The sequence below is a fragment of the Eleutherodactylus coqui genome, chromosome 7 (assembly GCF_035609145.1).
Source record: "Eleutherodactylus coqui strain aEleCoq1 chromosome 7, aEleCoq1.hap1, whole genome shotgun sequence".
NCBI lineage: Eukaryota > Metazoa > Chordata > Amphibia > Anura > Eleutherodactylidae > Eleutherodactylus > Eleutherodactylus coqui.
Window position 1 is genome coordinate 198,169,905 of NC_089843.1, and position 12,659 is coordinate 198,182,563.

The 12,659-nt window shown below is 41.1% G+C and overlaps 1 protein-coding gene across 3 annotated transcripts in view; it reads left to right on the forward strand.

Moving 5' to 3' along the window:
• The window catches only part of LOC136573073 (ceramide synthase 4-like), a 91,652-nt gene that overhangs the window by 41,108 nt on the left and 37,885 nt on the right, over positions 1-12,659 (forward strand). For all 3 annotated transcript variants that reach the window (XM_066574227.1, XM_066574228.1, XM_066574229.1), the window contains one exon: positions 857-975. In XM_066574227.1, coding sequence (XP_066430324.1) covers positions 857-975 — 119 coding nt within the window. The remainder of the gene's footprint in view (positions 1-856; positions 976-12,659) is intronic.

Below are 12,659 nucleotides of genomic sequence, written 5' to 3' on the forward strand. Positions count from 1 at the left end.
GATGATGTTGATGATGGTAGTTAGATAAGGGAGCGGATGGTTGATGGAAACAAAAATAACAACCTGACAAACCTAATGCTGACAAAACCACAGGAGCAAGCTGTACTAACAAGGAAGAATGATTTTTAAATGCACAGGAATATTTAAAGTAAGGCTAGTCTATATGAACTTCTCTATTGAACTATCCTAGGCTGCAGCAGTGAGATCAGCTACCAACTCTAATGGATCAGCTGAGAGACAGTTGCATGGCAACTACATCAACAACAAACTAATAGATATTCTGTAACACTCAGTACTGCTGCTTCTCTATATATGAGAGAGATTGATAGGAGAGTAGGATCTTGTCTTCTATGTGTGCAGTCTTTGGAAAACATCATGGCAGCTAGCCTCCACCCACCAGCTCAGAGAAAACTGAAAATTTGGGATAAAGCTTGCATAGGGGAAAATTGGTGAAAAATTACATATTCAAGTTATATAATGGCCATAAATGTAGGTTTTCTTCACATACAAACACATGACAGATCATTCTAAACTCCCCTGAAAGTTAAGGTATGATTTGAAATAGTATTTTATATTTTACATTGAAGGTAATACGTAGAATGGAGAAAGTTTACTTAATGAAATGTAACAGCATTCAGCATTTCCATTGTAATGGACAATTTTTAAAGGAGTTGTATCATTTATTAGCACACAATATTGGTGCAGATGCACATCAGCCATGAGGCAGAGTAGGCAACAGGAATGTGTCTTACATGTCTAGCTAGTTGTGCCACATTATTCATGCAATATGCATCATTTTGCTATTGATAATATTTTAAATCCTATAATATAGTTTAACAATTCAACAAATTTGCAGATTGAAGTCCGCTACCTGTCAGCTGAATGTAAAATGCAGATTCGCCAAGTTGAACATTGGTTCAGATGTCGAAGAAACAAAGACAGGCCAAGCGTAACCAAGAAATTCTGCGAGGCTAGGTAAGATAAAGTGATTGTTCGGTTACTTCAAAAGTGATAAACAGGTAGGTCCTAAAATTTTTGGACAGTGACACAATTTTGATAATTTAGCTTCTGTAGACCATCACAATGGATTTAAAACCAAGCCATCAATTTGTGATTAAACATTGAGACAGGAATTGCTGCAGAATTTAGACTGCGCTTTTGGAATTTTATTCTACCAGTGGAATAATGTTACACCTATTAACTGTAGCTCCAGTGATCCCCTCTTCTTATTGGATATTCCGGGACTGACCACCTTTCACTTCTGATTCTATCCCCACAAGACTGAAACAACCCTCATCTTTTTGTCCCTCGGAAAGTAAGGGTCCTCATATTGAAACTTTTTATTACATGGCCCTGACAAGTTCCAAATCTCTAGATACACAAAAGAAAACTCTTATCTGGAAGTATAATCTTAACTTTCAACCAAAACTTGGCAGTTTGCATCGAGCCCTGATGTTATCTAAAAAGCCGACAATGGTGGGGGGAAGGGGTGGATTGTTATGTTAGACTTTGAGTATTATCATTAGAAATCTATGTACATCTTGTTGGACACTAAATATTAAAGAAAACTTACAGATGATTCCACTGCTATTTTCTCCAAACAAATGGAATCTCTATAAGTTAGCAAGAAAGACCGGAGATTCGGTTAATAAGGATGAATGGTTTTATTAAAATAGCCCATCTTTCTATACTAAATCTCTATTTTTTGTCAAAGACCCATAATTCACTTACCTCCCCTCCCCCTCCCCCTGGAACACACTTTAAAGCTGGTGTAGACTTGCTTAGCCCAGACCTCTCTGCATATCTAGATACTACCATGTTTTCCAGAAAATAGGACAGGGTTTTATATTCATTTTAGCTCCAAAATGTTTCTTTTTAACATGTATAGCTGCCTGGATACTATTTAAAATTCTGGCTAGGTCTTATTTTTGGGAAAAAGGGTATACTTCAAGGATTTATTTTTTTATCTTCCTTCATTCTTACAAGATTCAACACACTTAAAGGGGTTTTCCAGGTACCCTTGGGTGCATGTTGTCAGCACCGCTACACACAGAGGTTGGAGTAGAAGTCACTGCTCTGACCCCTGTGCAGTGGCTGGCACTTGTAACTGCAGCTGTCACTAAAATCAGTGGGATCCCACCCTGTAAATACAAGCACTGGCCACTACACAAGGTTTGGAGTAGCCACTTCCGCTCTGACCCCTGTGTATAGCGGCGCTGATAGCGGGCGCCCAATTAGTTGATTGGGCGGGTTACCGAATGGTGGACCCTGGTCGATCCACTATTGATGAACTATCCTGAGGATATGTCATCAATGGTAGTTGTGCCTGGAAAACCATTTTAATTACATTATTACAATACCTGAATTAGAATGTTAGATTACACTGGACATAGCTTCCTTTCACACAAAATATTGCCCATGATTTATTGTTTTCAGCTGTTCAAAATAGGTGTTCACGCACAGATCCATTAATACCCAAGATACAAAAACCATTTATCCTAAATTCCATTAACATTATTTGACTCATAATTATTTTACACATAATAGCATTTTTTCTGCAAATAAAGGGGATGGACATGGGCAGCAACTTTGCCCCATGTTATGCCAACTTGTTTATGGGAACTTTTGAATATGAAATGGGGCTTTTAACAACTAAGAATATACTTTTTGGGGGATGCCACAGATCAGAATTGAAATCACTGTTAGAAAATTGAAATAAGAATAACTATGGCTTAGGGTTCACTTCACATATTGATCTTATCAAAATTGTAAGAACTGCCTCCATTGGGCTTGGCAGCAAAATATTCCATATAGCCAGATGAAGAGAATTAGAAGTAATTGTTCATCGGATGCTCTTTCGACAACAATATGACATTTTGGATGCCCACTTTCTTACAGAAGCGTATTGAAGATATAGTTCTACTATTTTGATTTTTTTCATTCGGGGGGGGGGGGCTTAATGAATCATTAGAATCTAAATACTGACCCTATTTATAAGAAAAAAAAATATTTTTTTGCATTATTGTTTCCATTTGCCTATTATTAGGACCTTTTAATAGATGATATGCAATATTGTTATTTGACAATACATTGTTTAATTTATTTTAGTACTGGTTTCATTACCATCTTGTTTACACTCCCCTTTATTTAATATTCAATAGTATTTTTTTCATTTACCTCCAATACTGATATCGATAATTCATTTTCCCCAATTTTTACATATTTATCTTTTTTTTTGCAATTGTTTTTTATCTCATACACCTATATATGTATATTCTACCCAACATTTCTTTTTCATTAATTTGCTATTAACAGTATTTTAACATATACTCATTGTAAAAAAAAACCAAAAACGACCGCCTAGAAGAAGGCGATGATGCGGGAACCTGTGGCCCATATGCAATGGATGTCAAAATAGAATATGCAAAATAGAGTATGCCGCAATTTTTCCTCCACTTGCGGAATGCGCAGTTTGTATCTGCAACTGTGAAGAAAAATCGAAAATACATGCTTTTCAATGACCGCATTTTGCAACGGATCCTCTCTGCAGATTCCGATCGCATAAATTGTGAAATGTTAGACTTGTTTCATTTTTACAAATATCTCCGGAGTGAATATATTTTATAGAATTGCTATGAGTAGAACGGGCTGGCAAGCAGAAGAAGAGAAAATATATATATAATACATATAAAAATTGACTTACCAGTCTTTGGAGACTGAAGACTGTGAGGTACATGACAAACATGGAGGACCAATTCACAAAAGACCTGATTAGGAAGGTTTCCTTAGGGGTCATTTATACAGAATGCACTGTCCAGCAAACAATGCCAGACACTTGTCCCTGTATCACTGGCATCGCTCACAGCCTGGCCGGCATGGAGCCGCGGTGACCGGGGAGTGTCTGCATTCACAGTAAACAGACAGTCGTTCAGAAGTGATCGTCTGTGGTTTACACTGAACGGCACAACGCTCAGTTTTCTGCACACAGAAACTGAACAATTCTCGTTAAGTTGCTGCATGTGTTTACATGGGACAATTGTCGATCTAATTCCCAAGGGAGCGCGGAAATTTGAACGATTTCGAACAATTATTGTATTGTGTTAGAGAGCCATTGTGAAACTCACTTATTAGAATGTCCCTGCAATCTCCAATATGTTGGACTTACTACGCAAAAATTGAGATGCTGAATGTATAAACATAGACCCCACATTACCAATGGTTCCTTGAATCACTGTGTTTCTAGACATGTGTCTGTGTTTCACAATAGTGACTTCAAGGCTTTCTCCATCACTGTCTTTAGCCAATACAGCAAATAAAACATTAAATTAAAGCATTAAGAAAATGAGAAATATTTAGGATATTCAAGCTCATCACGCTAATACCAATGTGCCTTAATGAGAGAGTCTAGAAAATGTCTTTGATAGCAAGTTCTAAGGTTTTCCTACCCATTTCATCAATTACTCCATAATTATTTCATACATTGTATCTTTCCAGAGCCCCGTTTCTCAAATTTATCATATGTTATTGACCGATGCAGCAGCATCTGCCTGGTCATCGATGGCTGGCTGGTTGTCAGCGGGGATATTTCCAACAACCGACTTCTTGATTTATAATTGAAAGGCACAGAAGAAACTATCCTGTTTGTAGGACACAAAGATTTGGGGGTTGTAACGCCCCAATGAACTCACTGTTGTGAGTGGCCGGAGGCTTAGTCCTTGTCACGTAACGCCAACACTCTAACTGGACACTCGGGGTTATATGCCGCAGAAATAATGGAGTCGATTTCAGTATAGTTTAGTAATCTGAGATTGTGCAGATTTACTAACTTTGAAATTTGCAGTAACAACTTAAATACACAGTTCTCTGTAAGTATATTTGCAGAAAGTCCACCTGGGGGTACTAGTGTACTGTCGACTTAACTGGAGCAACCAATGCCAGTCATCTGCCGCAAAAGCAAGTAAAGTTTTGGGGTGCATTAAAAGAGGCATAGGGGCGAGGGATGAAAACATTATTCTCCCACTATATAAGGCACTTGTCAGGCCTCACATGGAATACTGTGTACAGTTCTGGACACCGGTGCTCAAGAAAGATGTTGCAGTGCTTGAGGGGGTTCAAAGAAGGGCAAATAATTTAATACATGGATTGAGAGGACTGGAATACCCAGAGAGGCTATACAAATTAAGGATTATTCACCCTGGAAAAAGACGGCTATGGGGCGATCAAATAACTATGTATAAAAACATTAGGAGACAATACAAGGATCTCTCCCATGATCTGTTTATACCCAGGACTGTGGCAGTAACAAGAGGGCATCCCCTACGTCTAGAAGAAAGCAGGTTTTATTACCAACATAGAAGGGGGGATTTATTGTAAGAGCTGTGAGACTGTGGAACTCTCTGCCTGAGGATGTGGTGATGGCAAATCGATAGAGGAGTTTAAGAGGGGACTAGATGTCTTTTTAGAGCTCTATGATATTACAGGATATAGACATTAGGTGACCAGCGGGGTTGTTGTCTCGGGTCTTACATTTAGGTAGGAATTATCAAAGGTTGATCCAGCCATTTTGTGAACATTGCCATCAAAACGGACATGATATTAATACTTGCTACCATTTAAACATTCAACCCCTGGGCATAAGGACCGTATCTGGGGGGACAGACAATAGGTCCACAGACCACAAAGGGCATTTTTAAATATATAGGCCCCCGTCCAGAAGTTATGTTATATGTGGACGGTATGCGCCTGCCTGCGCTCATTGATACCGGGTCACAAGTCACCACTATCCGCAAGCGTGACTTTGAAAAGTACTTGTCCCCCGAAGTTCTCAGCTGTCCACCTAAGCAATTAATCAATGTTGTGGCGAGCTACGGCCTACCCTTACCTATAATAGGGTACTGGAAACCTATCGTTATAGCTGGGAAAGCGGAGCTACACCAGCAAAGAATACTGGTTTTAGACGTACCCAACAAGAATGCACCAATCATCTTGCTGGGCATGAATATATTAAAAAACTGTTATGCAGAAATGTTGGAAGCGCTGCAGAGTAATGTGCCTGCAGTGTCCTAGGCCCAGCGAGCTGTGTTAAAGACTACTATAAAAGCCTTGTCAGCTCAGCAGCGATTTGCCAATCTGCAGGGTCATGTGGGAAGAGCCCACGTGAAGGACATCAAACCAGTTTTAGTTCCGCCAGTGTCTGAATTTGTCCCCTGGTGCCAGACAAGCCCAGGCCTACATGGTTGTGCTTATGAGGCGATAGTAGAGCCCATCCCCATAGACGGTCACCCTTATTTACTGGCTGCTCAGAGCCTGGCTACAGTGACCAATGGGAAAATGCTAGTCCGCCTTATCAATATTGGGAATTTCCCTGTACAGCTGAATAAATATACTGTTGTGGCACAAGTATCCCTGCTTGAGCCCACTGATGTGTTTGAGAGTGAAACTGACAGTGTGTTGTAGGCTCCACTCAGTCTCCCTCCTGGCTCTCTGAGCTACATATTGGGGATGCCCAGATGTCCCCTGATCAGATACAGGGAATAAAAAATGTGGCTATGGAAAAGAGATGCTTTTAGCCAACATAGCCTTGATTTTGGCCAGGTCAAGGACCTTTGCCACTCTATCCTCACCAACGGCCATGTGCCAATTAAGGAGAGATGCAGGCCTATCCCACCTTCCTCATATCAACAACTCAAAAATATGGTACAAGAAATGAAGGACAGTCATATTATCAGGGAGAGCCATAGTCCCTGGGCTGCTTCCATAGTACTACTAAAGAAAAAGGATGAAGGCATCCGCTTCTGTGTGGATTACAGGAAGCTTAGCAGTGTGACACACAAAGATGCCTGTCCTCTCCCTCGTATTGAGGAGTCTCTGACGGCCTTGGGTTCTACCACACATTTTTCCACTCTGGATCTGACCAGTGGATATTGGCAGGTACCCATGAGTGAGGCAGATAGAGAGAAAACTGCCTTCACCACCCCTATGGGGCTATTTTTGAATTTAATTGCATGCCCTTTGGCCTCTGCAACGCGCTCAGCACTTTCCAAAACCTCATGGAAAGGTGCTTAGGCCATAAAAATTTTGAATCTGTCCTGCTATATCTAAATAACGTAATCATCTATTCCAAATTATATAAGGAGCAGATCCAACACGTCGGAAAAGTGTTTCAGACTCTAATTGATCACGGCTTGAAGATAAAGCCATCTAAATGTAATTTGCTGCCAACTGAAGTACGTTACCTTGGGCACATTGTCAGTGCCAAAGGGGTATACCCAGATCCTGATAAGGTAAATGCTGTTAAAAATTGGCCTACTCCTAAGACCTTAAAAGATATCAGGAGCTTTCTAGGGTTTGTAGGGTATTACAGACATTACGTCCCCAAGTTTGCGCAGATTGCTGCCCCAAAACAAGACGTTTTGCGCAGGCACCCAAAAGAGACTTTCAGGAGGCCCATTGCCATAAACCGGGAAAAAGAGCAAGGGCAGGCCTTCCACATCTTAAAAGAAAAGCTAACTACTCCCCCCCCATCCTTGCTTATCTTGATTATGTGCTACCATTCAACCTGTATACAGACATTAGCTTTAAGGGTTTAGGCGTAGTGCTTAGCCAGGTGCAAGAAGGCAAAGAAAGGGTAGTTGCTTATGCTAGCCACTCACTAAAAGGTGCTGGAAGAAATGACCAAAATTACAGGTCCTTCAAGCTGGAACTTTTTCCACTAGTCTGGGCTGTGACTGAAAAATTCAAAGATTATCTTGCTGCCGCTACCTTTACAGCATATACAGATAACCCAGTTGCCCACTTAAACTCTAAAAACCAGGGGCATTGGAACAAAGATGGTTGTCCCGCCTAGCCAATTTCATCTTCCAAATAAAATACCGCACAGGAAAGAGCAATATAAATGCTGATACTCTCTCTAAATTACCTACTGAATTAGACAATTCGCTTGAAGATGACACATGGGAGGACATTGAGATGCCAGACCTTACCCGACAGCAAGCCCACCAGAACTGCCAAACCATTTCCTCTAATTACCCATTAGAACCAGAGGACACTTTTAAAAAATGGTTCTTACTGCAACAAGACAGTAGGACCTTTGGAGATCTACAAGAACATTTACTCATGGGGGCCATCCCAAAGAATATACTACGCAAACCCATGGACCCCGAGCTACAGCGATTGTGGAGACCAAAAGAGATTGTTCCTTAAGAAAAATGTTATTTACAGAAGTTCCATTGACGCCGCATCTGGACACCGTCTACACCAAATAATAATTCCCCGCAGAGATGCCAATCAGGTACTGCTTTCGTACCATGATCAGTCCGGACGCTTGGGAGTCTATAAACCAGAAGCTGTGATCCGCCAATGCTTTTACTGGATTGGCATGAGAGATGATATAGAAAAATTGTGCCAGGAATGCACAGTCTGTGAAGTAAAAAGGAGAGCCCAAAATGACCAAAGAGCCCCATTACATCCCATCATCACCACCAAGCCCATGGAAATCCTCGCCATCGACCATCTAAAAGTAGAAACAAGTCCCGGTATAGTTATGTACTCACTTTATTTGATCACTACACCAAATTTACAGTTGCCATCACTGTCAAAGATCTCACTGCCAGAACCATTGCTGCCATCATTTGGAAGCATTTGATCCTCAGTTATGGATGCCCTGACCAAATACTTTCTAAGAGGACCATCGTTTGAATCACAAGTTTTCCAAGAATTATGCGCCACATATAACTGTAAGAAGCTTTGTACCACCGCTTATCATCCCCAAGGAAATGGACTCTGTGAAAAGGCAAATCGGACCATACTAGAGTTGCTCAGAGCTATCACATCCAAACAAAGAGAATATTGGCCCACGTTACTACCTGAGTTAATCTACACTTACAACAATACCCCACATTGCTCTACAGGATATACCCCATAGTATTTAATGTTTGGCCGCCAAGGAAGATTGCCCTCTAATCTAAAACTAGGAATTCAAGTAGCTGATGATCACAACCCACTGCCTACATCAGACTGGATACATCAAAGAAGACTTAAGGAGGCCAAAGAAATTGTTGACACCTGCTTGGAAGAGCAAAGAGAAAAACAAGCTCCTGATTTTGAAAAACATGTCCATGCGTCAGACCTACAAATTGGAGACCAGGTCTGGTTGAAGAAAGAGTATTAAGTTGGGAAATTAGACACCTGATGGAAACTCACCCACCCATCACAGCCATATCTCCAGAAAAAGGACTCTACTGCATAGCCCATCCTGATGGAAAGATCCAAGTTGTCCACCGTAACCGCCTTAAAATTTGCCTTGCCCAACCTACTTCATCTACTGACTCAGAAGAAGAAGAGGAAATCATCAAATCAACTCCCCGATCAGTCAAGAAATGTCCATCTCCATTCAGTCTGGAAAATGAATTGCTCTGGTATTTGAATCCATTCTCATGTCTAGTATTCCACGCACCATTGCCCAATTCTGCAAGAACATCACCATCATCTTCACATTCAAGTTCTTCCACTTCATCCAATGCATCCAACTCTACACCTGCTTCCCCAACATCATCGTCAATTCCAAGGAGAAGACTACCAGCGTTGCCCACAGTCCTAAGAAGATCCACCAGGTCCACACATGGCCAACCACCACCAATACTCCTGGAGTAGACTTTGTAAACATAACTAACATTTTATCAATCCTATGGATTCAGAAATGCCTTTTATTTATTGCAACATTTGCCGCAACCAAGCTTATTGCGCTGAGATACTACTCAGTGTGTCCTACAGTTCCAAGTTATAAGTTATGGCAATATTTAAGACGTGTGCCTAAAAGGACTGCTTGAAGTTTGCTATCACTTTTGTTGTTTATGTTCACATTTCTTCTATCCTCTTTCCAGAGACGCTTGTATTAGTGCACCACAACATGGCATTGTGGACTTATTTTGTTTCCCATGGACTCTTGCACATCCTAGCGGCTGTTATGCCATCAACAGAAGGTTTGCAAAGAATCAAGCTGTTGTTGTTGTTGCATGTTTTCTTCCAAAACATACATGCCAAGTTTTGCATAGCCCTCAAAAGTAATGTTGTGCCATGCTTGTTGTCTAACCTCAAACTCCCTTCCTTACAGGTTGCCTACCATACAGTACATTTCCCTTATGTCCTTATTGCATTGAAATTTTATGCATTTTCTTTGTATTTTTGGGGAGAAGAGCTATGAAAGTGCCCCACAGCAAGCTGGGATCTAGAATTCCATCCTAACCCAACCAAACTCAAAATTTATGTTCTATCACACATACCTGTTGGGCACATCTTTCCGCCCCTCGCAGCTCAGTACAGCCGAGGGTGGCTGTGTTTTTAAGTAAGGGGGAGCTGTAGTGGCCAAGCGGGTCTTACAGAACACTAGCAGCACACTTGTCGTGTCACACCTGTCTGCATGCCATCCATAGATGTAGAAGGTGACGTCTGTGGGAGAGACCCTGTGTCTCCCCTTCTTCCTTAAACCTAGAGCTTAACACTGATGTCAGCTGGTCTCTCATTGGCTGACAGTCAGGTTTAATTTCACTGGTCCAGAGCCCCAAGGGCGAAAAACAAAAATACAAGTCCCTATGCAAGAGTGGGAAGAGTCCAGAAGTGCGGGAAGGAAAGAGAGGTGATAAAGAGAGTGACAATGAGCAGTTAGGTAGACTCAGCCAGGTGTGAGGGAGGAGAGGTTGCAGTCCAGTTTACGGAGAGGATGAGTCAGTTACAGCACATTTGTCACCAACGTGGAGTAAGGTGAAAACCCACTCCCTTGGCACCACAGCGGAGGAAAAAGAAGAACCTTTCTGAGGTCCATCTTCCACAAACAGTGAGTTATAGCTACCTGGTGAAGTCAAAGCCAAGATTAGCATTACAGCCACTTGTCCCTCTGCTTCATAAATCCTTCATTCAAATCTAACTCAGTTATTCATCTAAATCCACTAGTGGGGAAATTGTCTAGTTAACCAATCTCTAGGAAAGGAAGTGAAAGAGCGTTGAAGTCAGAGTATCTTTAATATCAATGCTGCTGTACCTTCTTGTTGTATGCAAATTGCCTGTTTAGTGCTGCATTTTGGTGTACTTTCTGCAAATCTGTTTACAGAGAACTGTGTATTCAAGTTGTTACTGCAAATTTCAAAGTTAGTAAATCTAAACACTCTCAGATTACTAAACTATACTGCATTCGACTCCGTTATTTCTGCGGCATATCACCCCAAGTGTCCAGTTACAGTGTTTGCGTCACGTAACAAGGCCTAGGCCTCCTGCCACTCACAACAGTAAGTTCATTTGGGCGTTACACATGCATCTGTTTTTGGCGTGCACTTGCAATCATATTTTTATTTATTTTATTACTGTCACATTTTTTTTTTCTTTTTATTTTCCATCCTAATTTATTCTGATCATATACTGCTTATAAGTCCCCTCTCTTCCTTCCACCATCCATCTTCTCTTCTATAATATTTTGATCCTTTCCCTGTCCTCCACCATTCATGATCTTTCCCCTCCAGTTTTTCTCATACCTGCCCATTCTTCTCTCTTTCTCTGCAATGTTCAATTCCTGTCCATCCTGTCTCTTTTTTCCCCTGCCTATCTATGCTTTTTTCCCGCATCAACTCTCTGAGTTTGAATTTCCCACCTATTTCCCGTGGGCATTTAAACCCTTTGTCCTGTTGACATCCTTGTGACATTTTCTCTTGGGCTGACCGCTGCACCCTACACTGATATGTTCCTCTTATTACACCCCTCTCGATGCCAGCAACCTGCCGTATAAGGCAACGCTACCTTCCGCAGCCACCCTGCTGCTCCACCATCAGCTGTCACTTCAGCGATCCCCATCTTCCACCTGTTCTCCTCCATCCCACCTCCTTCCTACTTTCCCATACCTCCCTATCCTTTTTTGCCTACCTCCACCTCTTTCCCATACTGCTCATCCCTGCCATCCGCATCTATTAACCTTCTACCCCACCTTTTATGACCTGTATGCCCTTTCTCAATATACTTCTTATTATTACTATTATCGTTTGATTATAAACATTTGTTTTTTATTTAATTTTGCAACTGTAGTTTCACATTTCTGTTTTAGCACCTCATACGTGTTTTTATATATTTTTCACCTTTTGTCATCATTTTATTTTTTTTGCTCGAACCTTATTCTTCATTTATCATTGCCTATTTATAGTATGTAATCCAGCTGAACTAATAAAGGGGTTTTGCCCTGAAACGTGTTTACCACTGCTGCTTGCTAACCGAGCAGTTAAAATAATAAAACTAAGTATTTACTCTTGATACTTCATTAGGAACTAATGTACCTCGTTTAAAAATCCAGATAGTTTCTTGTCGCAAACTAACAAATCTATTTTGAACATTTCATGAAATCTGCTCGACGGGTGTTAGAGTGCCTTCACACTGGCAATAAAATCGTGTGATTTTTGCGTAATGCGAGAGTGAGTGAAAACGCATAATTATGAAAGCAATGTTTTTCAATGGTTTCTTTCACATTTGTGATGTTTTCACTCACGCAATGTTGCGTGCAAAAATAATCGCAGCATGTTCAATCTTTTTGTGATATCGCCCAGCACCATTGAAAGCAATGGGAAAACTCCGCAATCCTGTGCCGCAGCATTGACAGCCACGGTGGGGGAACCCCTTCATCATTG